Below are 15,189 nucleotides of genomic sequence, written 5' to 3'. Positions count from 1 at the left end.
TGAGTTATGAATGTATCTTGATGTTCTTAACTCAAATCTATAGTCAAAATTACTTACCAGCACGTGCATGCACGTGTGCTAAATTCTGATTGGCCGATTTTCAAATCACCATAACTTTCTTATAAATGATGGAAACAATATGAAATTTATATTGTAAGTATATCTATCAAATGTATGTTGAATGACATCAACATTGATGCTGAGTCATACTCATGTGCGCGTGTATGCACATGCATAGCTTTTCTTTAATTTTTCGGGTACTAAAATGGCCATAACTTTTGAAATAAAGACTCAAATGAATTCAAATTTATCCTGTAGATCTATGATATGAATGCCTATTGAGTGGTATGTGTCAACAAATATTCCATTATTAAAATCACGTGCGCGTGAATGCGCGTGCATTGTAATTTTTGATGTCAAGTATTGGTCTATAACATTTTTAAATTGCAATGAATAGTTTTGAAATTTAGGTTGCAGATATGTTTTGGGCCTCTCTATTTATTGATGGTGTCAAAATCACTTCCATGCACGTGCGCTAAATTCTGATTGGAAAATTTTCAAATCACCATAATTTTCTTAGAAATGAAGCAATCGATATCAAATTATACTGTAGATATATCGTTCAAATGTTTATTGATTAGTATGAACAAAATTTCTGTGTCGTACTCATGCGCACGTGTATGCACGTGCATTGATTTTGGTCCTCATAGTTTTGAGTTGCTGTTAATTTCTTGTTTTTCATTGAACTTTTGTGAAACTTTTCTTGTAGTCAAATATTTAGACTTGTAATGTATCAACAAGGTCAAATTACTCACATGCACATGCATAGAATTTTCAGATGTCTATAACTTACTTCTTTTAGCATGAAATGGACTGAACATTATAAAATAGTTATAAATATATTCCGACAGTTCACAGATTGATATGGTCAAAACCACTTGTACTGAAACAAATGACACCACTTGCGAAATGGGGGAATGTTTGGGGAACATCTGTAATGGCCGCCGTTACAATTAGTACTAGTTCATGTCGTGGAAGTTGAAAAACACCAGGGAATGGCTATTTTCTGCTGCGGAAATCCATTAGTGTCCAACATGAATATATTATATGACATTTCAAAATGCTTCGATTTCCTGACACTTTATAGGAGTATAAACTAGGTTTAATGATAATTATGTTGTTTTGTGTTCAAGAAATTGCAGAGAGAGCTGTATTTTGTATTGTCATAGGACATTGTCATAGGACAGAGAGAGCTTATTTTGTTTTGTCATAGGACAGAGAGAGCTGTATTTTGTATTGTCATAGGACAGAGAGAGCTGTATTTTGTGTTGTCATAGGACAGAGAGAGAGAGCTGTATTTTGTATTGTCATAGGACAGAGAGAGCTGTATTTTGTGTTGTCATATGACAGAGAGAGAGAGCTGTATTTTGTATTGTCATAGGACAGAGAGAGCTGTATTTTGTATTGTCATAGGACAGAGAGAGCTGTATTTTGTATTGTCATAGGACAGAGAGAGCTGTATTTTGTATTGTCATAGGACAGAGAGAGAGAGAGAGCTGTATTTTGTTATTGTCATAGGACAGAGAGAGAGCTGTATTTTGTATTGTCGTAGGACAGAGAGAGAGAGCTGTATTTTGTATTGTCATATGACAGAGAGAGAGAGCTGTATTTTGTATTGTCATAGGACAGAGAGAGCTGTATTTTGTTATTGTCATAGGACAGAGAGAGCTGTAATTTGTTTTGTCATAGGACAGAGAGAGCTGTATTTTGTATTGTCATAGGACAGAGAAAGCTGTATTTTGTATTGTCATAGGACAGAGAGAGAGAGCTGTATTTTGTATTGTCATAGGACAGAGAGAGAGATGTATTTTGTATTGTCATAGGACAGAGAGAGCTGTATTTTGTATTGTCATAAGACAGAGAGAGAGCTGTATTTTGTATTGTCATAGGACAGAGAGAGCTGTATTTTGTATTGTCATAGGACAGAGAGAGCTGTATTTTGTATTGTCATAGGACAGAGAGAGCTGTATTTTGTATTGTCATAGGACAGAGAGAGAGAGAGCTGTATTTTGTTATTGTCATAGGACAGAGAGAGCTGTATTTTGTATTGTCATAGGACAGAGAGAGAGCTGTATTTTGTATTGTCATAGGACAGAGAGAGAGCTGTATTTTGTATTGTCATAGGACAGAGAGAGAGAGAGAGCTGTATTTTGTTATTGTCATAGGACAGAGAGAGCTGTATTTTGTATTGTCATAGGACAGAGAGAGAGCTGTATTTTGTATTGTCATAGGACAGAGAGAGAGAGCTGTATTTTGTATTGTCATAGGACAGAGAGAGCTGTATTTTGTATTGTCATAGGATAGAGAGAAAGCTGTATTTTGTATTGTCATAGGACAGAGAGAGTTGTATTTTGTATTGTCATAGGACAGAGAGAGCTGTATTTTGTATTGTCATAGGGCAGAGAGAGCTGTATTTTGTATTGTCATAGGACAGAGAGAGCTGTATTTTGTATTGTCATAGGACAGAGAGAGAGAGCTGTATTTTGTATTGTCATAGGACAGAGAGAGAGAGCTGTATTTTGTATTGTCATAGGACAGAGAGAGAGCTGTATTTTGTATTGTCATAGGACAGAGAGAGCTGTATTTTGTTATTGTCATAGGACAGAGAGAGCTGTATTTTGTATTGTCATAGGACAGAGAGAGAGCTGTATTTTGTATTGTCATAGGACAGAGAGATCTGTATTTTGTATTGTCATAGGACAGAGAGAGAGCTGTATTTTGTATTGTCATAGGACAGAGAGAGAGCTGTATTTTGTATTGTCATAGGACAGAGAGAGCTGTATTTTGTTATTGTCATAGGACAGAGAGAGCTGTATTTTGTTTTGTCATAGGACAGAGAGAGCTGTATTTTGTATTGTCATAGGACAGAGAGAGCTGTATTTTGTATTGTCATAGGACAGAGAGAGCTGTATTTTGTATTGTCATAGGACAGAGAGAGAGAGAGAGCTGTATTTTGTATTATCATAGGGCAGAGAGAGAGCTGTATTTTGTATTGTCATAGGACAGAGAGAGAGCTGTATTTTGTTATTGTCATAGGACAGAGAGAGCTGTATTTTGTATTGTATTTGAACAAAGAAGTCTGATCTATGACTTAGCTATTTGTTTCAGTGGAGCAGTTATGGCGTGCATTTGTACATTAATCATAAACGCTACGTTTAATGGGAATGATTTTTGCCCTTAAGTATGGGGCAGTATCGCATATAAGCCAATGAAAAATCTGCCTCAGATTATATATGGTTTTACTTTTGCATGTTGTAGCACAAAGTTGACATTTGAGCTGCGCATAAGATGGTGTATTTCAAATATTTTTGACATTTCCGCAGTAGATGGTGTAATCTAAATATTTTTGACATTTCCGCAGTAGATGGTGTAATTTAAATATTTTTGACATTTGAGCCACACAGTAGATGGTGTAATTTAAATATTATTCAGAATGATGATATGGATATTGAATGCATGGGAATCAAGCGATGTTGAAAATAGTGATTCTTTTAATTGCAGACAAAGAGTGGTAGCAATAAAACAGACGAGTCACCCTCATCATCTGATCCGATCCCTGGTGGTCAGTCGGGATAGTAGTGTCCGACTCATTACTCCGCCCAACGGGGAGGTCCTCACCACACTGTTACTAGACCCAGCCAAGGGAATTGTAGATGCAGCTTATGCAATCAATGAAGGTAGTATAAAAGTATAAAACATAGCATGGTTCCAATTTAAGGAGGAATACCACAACAGGAATTTGATGCGCATAAAAAGTGGAGGATATGTATAATATTTTGAAATTGAAAACTTTAAAATTTACTTTATTTGATAAAAAAAAAATGCAGTTTTAATAGAAAGTAATCTGAAAAAAAATAAAATAAAAACCCTGCTGGACTCCAATCTGCGATCTTAACAGATCAGCTAGTGATCAGCACATTGACCGGCTGAGCTACTCAGCTAAGCAATCAAAAGGAATAGACAGATATTGCTTATATTTAGATTTTCATTTATGTTTTAAAAGGAAGTCAGCCATTATGAAGTGTAGTGTACCTCCTTAATTAGGTGCTTCTTGATTATTGTTTTACATGTACAATAATTTATAATCACTTTGATATCTATTTTTATGATACTTTTTCCTAGCTGCAATAATGTAGCCCTATCCAATTTTTGTTTATTCTGACGTTTTCGGGGAAAAAAAAAAAAAAAAAAAAAAAAAAAATCAGAGAGGGCTTACATTATTGCAGCTAACTTTTTCCATGTGACTATTGTTAATTGATTACCAGCATCAATTTAAAAAGTCCCATGGGAATTCGGGTTAGAATAGGTCCTCAGTACCCCATTGCTTGTCGTAAGAGGCGACTAAATGGGGCGGTCCTTCGGATGAGACCGCAAAAATCGAGGCCCCGTGTCACAGCAGGTGTGGCACGATAAAGATCCCTCCCTGCTCAATGGCCATAAGCACCGAGCATAGGCTTAAATGTTGCAACCCTTCACAGGCATTGGTGACATCTCCATATGAATAAAATATTCTCGAGCGAGATGTTAAACAAGATACAATCAATCAATCAATTTAAAACAATCATTCCATACCAGAAATGTTCAACTTTATTTAATGGCAAGAGTTGTCTTTCTTTGTTCACTTTTTCAATCATAGGTATTTGGTTTGCTAAACATCATTTAAGTCAACATTTTATAATTTCCTGATAAGTACCAGCTATTAATGTTTTACTGCAGTGTAGTGAATTATGAAACATTCACATTTTAAATAATTACTTATGTTTTGTTTGTAAGAAACCTTTACTGTTTTTATCATTTTATTTCTTGATAAAAGCACATCATTTTCAACTTACTTACCCTAGGCATATATATGAATTAAACAATTAGATGAAAGCATGTAAATAATTAGAGCAAATCAAAAGAAAGTGAATTAAAACAGAAAATCTTTATTCCTGGAAGTTCATGACCTCTGGGTCAACAGTTCATGGTCCCCAGGAGAAGCTATAGAGAAAATATATAAATGTTTTAATTAAAATCTTGTTTATTCCTGAACAGGTTGCAGGCAAACTGGGTACATAGTTATAATAATGTTATGATAATAATAACATGGAGGCCTCTCAAACAATTGTAATTGCAGAGTTAAATAGACCATGCAAAGGAAATGTATTAACATACAATTATTTGATTTGAACATATTTTATTGTATAAATATACAAAGGGATTAGTTACAAGTTCTGCATGTAGCAACATAGAAAATCCCTCCCTTTATTGATATTGACTGGGTCAACTGTTTTGTTTGACCCTACATTGGTTCTGTTGCCCGAGGTTGTAGGTTTGAGGGTCAACAAAACAGCTGTTGTCTGAGGACCCAGTCTATAACTGTTTTGTTATACACCTTCGTTTTTAGGTTATGCTTTCTAGATGCACGTGGTTTATTGACTTGGAACTTTTAACAAGACAGTGTGATTTCGTGCATTTATCAACATATCCACTAGTTTAAAAGAAAGTATACCTAATATCCTAATTATAATAATCAATAAGTACATTTGTTGTGTTTCTGCTTTGTTTCATCTAATAAATTCTGTATTTCGTCGTCGGTCAAATCAGTGCACCTAGCCATTATGTATACAAAGCAGCTGTCCGAGAATCATATAACATAACATGCATAGCCAGTGGAAATAGGGCGGATTGTTGACTGGTCATTACACCATGAATGAGAGAGTTGCATGGTTTAACAGTTAAAATGGTAATTATAAAACGTATTAGTTTTATATAGGACAAAAATATACAGTTATTGCATACTAGTGAGGGAGATATAAAGATATATTCACCCTATAAATATCATATTGCCTGAAGGCAATGGCCGAGGGGTATATGATTTTCTTGAGGTGAATAAATCTTCATATTTCCCGGACATTATGGAGTGAATTGTTTATTACACTTAAATAAAGCAAGACTACAAAAATACAATGTGTGAACAAATCCTGGATCCATGCATTTAATATATGTATCTGAGGTTACCCTGACAGTAGCACTACATGACATCACAATATGTCTGAGTCACTCCATTATCATGCAATAAATAGATATTACTCATATACATGTACAAAGGACTCGGTGCGTTTAAGGTAACTCCATACTCGCAGTTTTATCTGATACAAGTTTAAAAAGTGTATTTATTTCCATTTACTTGAATTAAAACTAACAAATTATCAAATAAAATAGATGGGTCATCACACTTTTTAAGATGCGAGACGTACATAAACAGAATCGTTGCAATTTTCTTTAAACAGCGTTATCAAAATTTCATACAAACTGGTTATGACGATATAATAGCATATATCATAACAATTTCATGAAACTTTATCTTCGCAAAAAATATACAAAATGCCTGTAAAAAATAAAGGAAATCTATTGCATAACAGACTTGATAGAGAAATCAATAAAAACAGTTATTGCCCTTGGATTCAATATTTTAAAACGTATCTATATATAACTTAGACTTTTGAAATAGTTTATTTTTAACAGGATTTTTTACAATACCTATCGGAAAAGACTCCAACAAAATTTATGTTCCTATCATGCATAAATCTAAATTAATCATTGATTTTGCAAAATCTGATGACATCATAGGAGGGTGGAATTACTGTAAGGCCAAAGGCCTTTCATCCAAATTAAATGACATTTCTCAAAATTCTTTCATAGGGTGTTATGTTTCCATAAAATGATTACCATATGTTCGTAAGAATCTTTACTTATGCATAATACTTATGTAAATACAGCATAGTTTACAATAACGTGTCATTTTGACGTTACTTTATATGATGTCATGAACAAGAAGGCTATGTCATGAACTAATGATTAAGATAATTCATCTTATTTCATCATATGTTTTGAGTTTTATCTAACAGATATGCACTTGATTTTCATCTGAAAAGTTTAATTGACTCTTTCCAAAAGTTGTAATCATCTGTAGTCAACACGTTGATGCTACAATTTGACCAACGATTGGTGTAATTGTATTTAGTAATAGTAGAGCAACCCATATTAATTCATTTTTAGCATTCAGCATTTGGTTTGCATCATTATGTCTCCCCTCTTTCAGGGGGAGACATATTATTTTTAGCTTACCTAAGCTAAAGGCTCAAGTGAGCTTTTCTGATCAAAATTTGTCCATTGTCTGTCAGCGGCGTTGTAAACTTTTCACATTTTCATTTTCTTCTCCAGAACCACTAGGTCAATTTCAACCAAACTTGGCACAAAGCATCCTTGGGTGAAGGGCTTTTAACTTTGTTAGGTCACCTGAATTCATTCAGGTGACCTATTGCTATCTGTTTTTGTCCGTCGTCGTTTGTTGTGCATCGTGCGTTAACATTTGAACATTTTCAGCTTCTTCTCTGAAACCCCTGAACCAATTTCAACCAATTTTGGCATATAGCATCTGTGGGTGGAGGGGAACAAAAATTGTGAAATTCGTGGTCCCTACCCCCCTGGGGCCTGAGGGGTGGGGCAAAACCCTTCAAAATGAGTGTAATTTTAAAAAATCGTCTTCTTTACTCCTGGACATCAAGAAGCCAAACTGTGGGCATAATTATCATGAGCGTTGAGCCCTCTACCAAAATTGTGAAATTCATGGCCCCTGGGGCAGGGGTTCTTGTGTTAGGGTGGGGCTCTATTGGTCATATAGTGAAAATGTAGAAATTCTTTGAAAATCTTCTTCTCTGTCTCTGGGTTTTAAGTAGACAAACTAATAGCATGGTAATGATGAGCAAGGATGCCTCTTTATACTCCTTGCAACAAGTTGTGGGGGGGTATACTGGAATCGGGTTGTCCGTCTGTCTGTCCGTCCGTCCGTCTGTAGACGCAATGATTTCCGGGCTCTAAAGCATTATCCTTTCCACCTACCGTCACCATATCATATGTATGGACTACCCATGGGATGAAGATGTTCCCTTTCGATTTTGGGGTCAAAAGGTCAAAGGTCAAGCACACTGGACATCGAAGTAGCAATATGGTTTCCGGGCTCTAAAGCGTTATCCTTTCCACCTACAGTCACCATATCATACATATGGACTACCCATGGGATGAAGATGTTCCCTATCGATTTTGGGGTCAAAAGGTCAAAGGTCATGCACACTGGACATCGAAGTAGCAACACTCAGAAAAGAGGTAGTTTATACCTATTACCAACACCCTTTGGGAGATTGGGGTAAGCTGGGGGTATTCTTAGTGAGCATTGCTCACAGTACCTCTTGTTAAAAATTGTGAAATTCATGGCCCCTGGATCAGGGGTTCTGGTGCTAGGGTGGGGCTCTATAAGTCATATAGTGAAAATGCATTATTTCTTTGAATATCTTCTTCTCTGTCCTTGGGTATTAAGTAGACAAACCAATAGCATGGTTATGATGAACAAGGATGCCTCTTTCAAAATTGTGAAATTCATGGCCCCTGGGTCAGGGGTTCTGGTATTATGGTGGGGCCCTATTGATCATATAGTGAAAATGCATTTTATTTCTTTGAAAATCTTCTCCTCTGCTGCTGGGTATTAAGTAGACAAACTAATAGTATGATAATGATGATCAAGGATGCTTCTTTCAAAACTGAAATTTATGGCCCCTGGGTCAGGGGTTCTGGTGCAAAGGCGGGGCTGACCACATAGCTATTCAATGTTTCTTCCATCCAAAAGTAAAATTCTTATATTTAAACACAAACCTAATTCAAACATTGGAAGGTTGTTACATGATACTCAGGTGACCTATAAAGCCCCTGGGCCTCTTGTTCAAATGAAGAACCATGCCCTCTTCAAAGGAGAAATAACAAAAATGCAAAATTAGGGTGGGGTCATTTAAAAATCTTGTTCTTAAGAACCACTGGGCCAGAGTAGCTGACATTTACATGAAACCTTCCTGACATAGTGCAGATTCAAGTTTGTTCAAATCATGGCCTCCGGGGGTAGGTTTGGGCCACAATAGGGATCAAAGTATTACATACAAATATATAGGGAAAATCTTTAAAAATCTTCTTCCCAAGAACCATTGGGCCAAAGAAGTTAACATTTACATGAAAGCTTTCTGACGTAGTGCAGATTCAAGTTTGTAAAAAACATGGCCTACAGGGGTAGGTTGGGGCCACACTATGGACTAAGGGTTTACATGCAAATATATATATGGAAAGTCTTCAGATATGGGCCAAGGTGACTCAGGTGAGCGATGTGGCCCATGGGCCTCTTGTACTTTCTGTCCGTCCGTCCATCCGTCTGTATGTCACAAACTCTTGTGAACGCTTCTCCTCCTATATGGCTTATCGGAGAGACTTGTAACTTTGTACAATGCTTCATTGCCATTTGTAGATGTGCATATTGTCGGAAGATGATCCAATTATTTTCCTGAAAGTTATAGTGGATATAATAGGGCTAGAGGATGTAAAATAGCCCGTGAACACGTCTCCTATATGGCTTACCTGATAGACTTGTAATTTTGTATTATACTTCAATGCCATTTGCAGATGTGCATTTTGCAGGGACATGAGAATCCAATTGTTGTCCTTAAAGTCATAGTGGATCTGAGGGGTGGAGGATGTAAAATAGTTTGTGAACTATTCTCCGAGCGCATTAAATGTGTGTTCAGCGAAGGCACACACACTAAACAATACTACATTGGATTAGTGAAAAGAGCATGAAATCCATTCAAAAGTAATGTGAAAAAAATACACAGACCCCCCCTCCAAAAAAACCTGCCGATCTTGAAAAGTTTTTAAAGCAAAGAAAATGACAATGGGACTTCATTCAGAGAACAAACCTTATAGGAAGTGATAAGATTTACAAACAATGTGATAAGTTCTACACACAATTTGACACTGACACAATGAAAAATCTAACAAAAAAATAATCCTTCAGGTCTTATTCAATGTTTTAGCATATACATGTGCATTTAACACCCATTAAGATATGATAATTATTTCTTATGTAACAAATCTTTCAATGCATTGGTACTTATGCAATTGAAAAAGTATGAAATAATCTTGCAGGTGTTATTTAATGTTTTAGCATATACATGTGCATTTATTAACACCCATTAATTAAGATATGATAATTATTTCTTATGTAACAAATCTTTCAATGCATTGATATTTACGTAATTGAAACAGTATGAGATAATATTGCAGGTATTATTCAATGTTTTAGCATATACATGTGCATTTATTAACGTGCACCCATTAAGATATGATAATTATTTCTTATATAACAAATCTTTCAATGCATTGGTACTTATGCAACTGAAACAGTTTGAATTATATAAATCATAATCATCTCAAGCTACGTCCGGGGTTTGCATGGGAGAGGATCGTAAATTTTGGTGTTCCCCTCCCTTTTGACCTCTTAACTATATATTACCAATTTAGTCAAAGAGACATCATCTAATTAATCTTGGTTTCCATGTCTGATAAATGATTCTACAATTCCTTTTTGGCCAGTTTCTAATCATGAATAAAGTAGTGACAGTCTTAACACTACCAAAGTCTCAGACTTTATGGCAGTATACATTTACCTGTCGCCTCCAGGTGTATATAATACCGTCAGTCAAAGGTTTATATATCTTAAAAGGTTTATATATCTTAAAATATCCCCCAGTTTCTTGTCAAAATAGTGAAAGGTGTATAAAGGTTTACTATATATCAATACTTCAAATTCTATAACCTATATGTTTAGTAAAACATCAAGTATGAAGAGAATTATTTAAATTAATGACTGGTAATTATATGATTAAGACTGAAAATGGAAGAAGGATATCAAACAATTGTTCCAGTTTTGTACTGTAAATGATTTCACATGATTGAGATCTTGTTCTGGGTGGGTGGGATGGGTAGTGTGCAAATGCGAGAAAGGAAAGGCCTCTGTATGTGTGTAAATCATTCTCTATTACTTCAACAGGTCCACGATTTAATGGTGAAAATAGTAACCAATGACTATCATATATGTTTAAATAAGACCAGGACTTACCCATGACTATCATGTATATTTAAATAAGACCAGGACTTACCAATGACTATCTTTTATGTTTAAATAAGACCAGGACTTACCAATGACTATCATGTATGTTTAAATAAGACCAGGACTTACCAATGACTATCGTGTATGTTTAAATAAGACCAGGACTTACCAATGACTATTGTGTATGTTTAAATAAGACCAGGACTTACCAATGACTATCGTGTATGTTTAAATAAGACCAGGACTTACCAATGACTATCATGTATGTTTAAATAAGACCAGGACTTACCAATGACTATCATGTATGTTTAAATAAGACCAGGACTTATCAATGACTATCTTGTATGTTTAAATAAGACCAGGACTTATCAATGACTATCTTGTATGTTTAAATAAGACCAGGACTTACCAAGGACTATCGTGTATGTTTAAATAAGACCAGGACTTACCAATGACTATCATGTATGTTTAAATAAGACCAGGACTTACCAATGACTATCGTGTATGTTTAAATAAGACCAGGACTTACCAAGGACTATCGTGTATGTTTAAATAAGACCAGGACTTACCAATGACTATCATGTATGTTTAAATAAGACCAGGACTTACCAATGACTATCGTGTATGTTTAAATAAGACCAGGACTTACCAATGACTATCGTGTATGTTTAAATAAGACCAGGACTTACCAATGACTATCGTGTATGTTTAAATAAGACCAGGACTTACCAATGACTATCGTGTATGTTTAAATAAGACCAGGACGTAGAACACAATGTCCCAGATGATTCCACAAAGAATTATCACAGGCACAGTAGCAGTAGGGGAACTTGGCCCCCACTTTCTTTTGATATTGTAGTTTTTCCATAATTTTTACAGGCAAAGTTTGATTTATCACACACACACCCCATTTTTCTTATGACAAGGTCTTTAGATCTATGACCTTGTGACCTTGGTTTTATCCAGAACAGCAAGAGCATGTTAGTTATATTGGTTTTGATGCATCTCTGTGCTACTTGAATTCATTTCAAATATGTTGTGTTGTGATCCTTTGGGACTAGGTTGGGGCCACAATATGGAATTAAAAAATCTCATGAGAATAAGATTGATGAAAAGAAAGCCTTTAAAAATGACAACAGCTGAACAATGGCAGGGCCAAGGTGACTGGTGGTGATGTGGCCCATGGGCCTCTTGTTGAAAAATTCTTGAGACCAAATTTAGTTCAATACTGAAGTGTCATGGCATGCATTTATTTCAATATGAATATTGTAATGTAGCTGCAATGATGTAGCGCTCCCTGACGAATTGGGGGGGGGGGGGGATGTCAGAATAAAAAAAATCTGAGAGCTAGGGCTATATTATTGTAGCTAACTACAATGCTTTCACATTGATGTGTATTTTGGTTTTGTGCATGCTAGATCAAATTATGTTGTATTCTTCAGAGATAAGTAGTCATTTTTGTTTTGTTTTTCAGAGAAATTATTTGTGGTCCTAAACACTGGAGATATCCTGAAGTGCTCTACAAAAACCAATCCTATCACAATTGAAAAGACATGGCGGATTCAGAACCCCAGAGGTTGGTATTCAACAGATTCATGTCCTTGTTTTATTCTTTATTTAATATTGCAGATGTTTCACAAAGTTCATATTTATAACATAGTTTTTTAATAATCATTTTATTTTGCTCAAGTTGTAGAGAGAATTTAGTGATGGATATTTGTGCTTTTCCCCTCTTTAATAACTATTGTCAATGCACTTTATTAATGTATGTTATATTTTTGTATCACTGATATTTTCACCTTAAACTAGCATGTTTTGAATTCAACCTAGTTAGATTTGAAAAGAAACTTGTTTTCCCATTTAATAAAAAAAATCTGATTAAAATCAGCTTCTTGATCTGCTCCTTTTATTTTTTTTATATTCTCGCTATGTGAAGGTGGTGACGGTGTAGCCAAAAAAACAAAAAAAAAAAGAAAAAAATAAATAAGGAGGAGATCAAGGAGCTGATTTCAATCAGATTGAAAAAAAAAACCCACCAATCTTTGGAGTGGTATTAAGCAATGCCACATGGAGTGGTATTAAGCAGTGCCACATATTTAATCATTGAATGGGAAGAGAAGTTTTTTGGTCAATATAACTGACATGTTTGTATCCCAGTACACAGTCACATGTTTCTGAAGTGCCAACTCACACGACCAAAACCTACGTATAGTTGTAATATCACACAACCAAAGCCTACGTGTATATACTGTAATATCACACAAGCAAAGCCTACGTGTATATACTGTAATATTACACAAGCAAAGCCTACGTGTATATACTGTAATATTACACGACCAAAACCTACGTGTATATACTGTAATATTACATAACCAAAGCCTACGTGTATTTACTATAACATCACACAGCCAAAGCTTAATTCACATATATACTGTAAAGCACAAATTTTCATGGGTTCTAATTTTTTGATTGAATTCAATGGTGTGTATTTTCACACCCATGAATTTTCGTCTTCTAGGAAAATTGAAAGCGAAAACAGCTCTTCAGCACTTCTTTCAAAGATGAAATAAAATCCATTTGATCACGAACCATGAATTTATCACACCATGGAAATGAATGATTTTACAGTATATTTTATGCTACATGTACCTGCTGCAATAATGTGGCCCTTCCCGATTTGAAAGGAAAGGGGGGGGGGGGGGGATCGAGGCTCCTGAAAACGTCAGAATAAAATAAAAAATCGGAGAGGGCTACATTATTGCAGTTAATTTTATCCTAACAAGCTAATGTTACCCACCCCCACCCCCTCCACCCCCACCCCCATGTGTATATTGCAGTTGCAATCAATCACAAATAACATCTTCTCTCTTAATTTTTCTACTTCTCCTTGCAATTTAACAATCCATTGAATTTAGTTAGCTACATTCATTAATTACATACATTGTTAATATTCTGCTTTTTCTTTAACTCTTACTCATTTTAAAAATACATATAGTTATCCTTTTCTCTTTGTAAAGTGGAAAATTCATGTTTATAAGTGAAAAATATTAAGTAAACTGCTACTGTCAGAGAATTTTAAACATTTTTTTTTGTAAATCAGTGTGTTATAGATGAAATTAATTAAGAAATGAATTTCATTTTTGAAAATGAATGAGGGTATGAACTGCAACGCTTCACGCAGGCGTACTTCACGGAGAATATTAGTGCTTCATGAAAAGTATGCCGGCATCAAGCATTGCTATGTCATGTACATGTATTTTCCAAAATGAAATTCATTTTTAATATTTACACATTCTACTTTAATTTTTGTAAGAATTCCCTGCCATATACTACATTTATCAAGATTAATAAGCACATTGATTCACAACTACATTGCATGAAATGGCAATAATTACAATTTTTTAAGATATCAAAGACAAAAACAATGGAAATGTGAATATTGCCATGCATAGAAGATTTTTCCCAACCTGGCAAATCGTTTTTTTCATAAATTGTGTATTAAAGGGACTGCTTCACGATTTTCCTCAACATTTTGTTTTTCACTTTAAATGATCAAAATCTACAGTCAAATATGTTTAGAAGGTTTCACAAAAAAATTAAGGTTATTCATCATGACAGAAGCCCATCTTAGAGAGTTTATTATTTGTTTTGAAAACAAAGATTGAGGTGTGTTAATGTTTACGAGGTTTTCAAAATAAATGGATATTGGCCAAGTTTATTATATATATCACATCCCAAGTATACTTTAGGTAAAATGTGTCATTTAAAAGTTAAAGTTAAAATTTGTGATTGTACAAAATGAAGATGCTTTAAATTACAAAATTAATGTTTCACTGGTTTGTTTGTTTACATAAAAAGACTCGAGTCTTTGTTTACATAACATAGAATCAAAGCTAAAATATTGCTCTTATCCTTGCATTCAGACCGTCCAAATTTTTGTTGTCTGCATTAAATGAGCTATATTTTTAATTTTTAACATAAACAAATGAAAAACATTTCTTTCGAAAAACATGAACCAGTCCCTTTAAGGTAACTCCATACTCACATTGTTATCTGATAAAAGTCTGAAATGTGTATTTACTTCAATTTAATAGAGTTAAAACTTCTAAATTGTCAATTAAAATATATAGGTCATCACACTTTATAAGATACAAAATCTG

At 34.7% G+C, this 15,189-nt stretch overlaps 1 protein-coding gene across 7 annotated transcripts in view; it reads left to right on the top strand.

The window, feature by feature from the left end:
- LOC125673249 (WD repeat-containing protein 97-like) overlaps positions 1-15,189 on the top strand; it is a 75,409-nt gene that overhangs the window by 8,469 nt on the left and 51,751 nt on the right. For all 7 annotated transcript variants that reach the window (XR_008803408.1, XR_007369369.2, XM_048909750.2 and 4 more), the window contains exons 9-10: positions 3,562-3,737; positions 12,504-12,605. Coding sequence is in view for 5 of the 7 variants with exons in the window: in XM_048909750.2 (XP_048765707.2) it covers positions 3,562-3,737; positions 12,504-12,605 (278 nt within the window). In the remaining 2 variants the exon portion in view is untranslated. The remainder of the gene's footprint in view (positions 1-3,561; positions 3,738-12,503; positions 12,606-15,189) is intronic.

This window comes from Ostrea edulis, chromosome 1 (genome assembly GCF_947568905.1).
Source record: "Ostrea edulis chromosome 1, xbOstEdul1.1, whole genome shotgun sequence".
Lineage (NCBI taxonomy): Eukaryota > Metazoa > Mollusca > Bivalvia > Ostreida > Ostreidae > Ostrea > Ostrea edulis.
The sequence above is the reverse complement of the archived record's forward strand: the minus strand, read 5'-3'. Positions and strand labels throughout refer to the sequence as shown.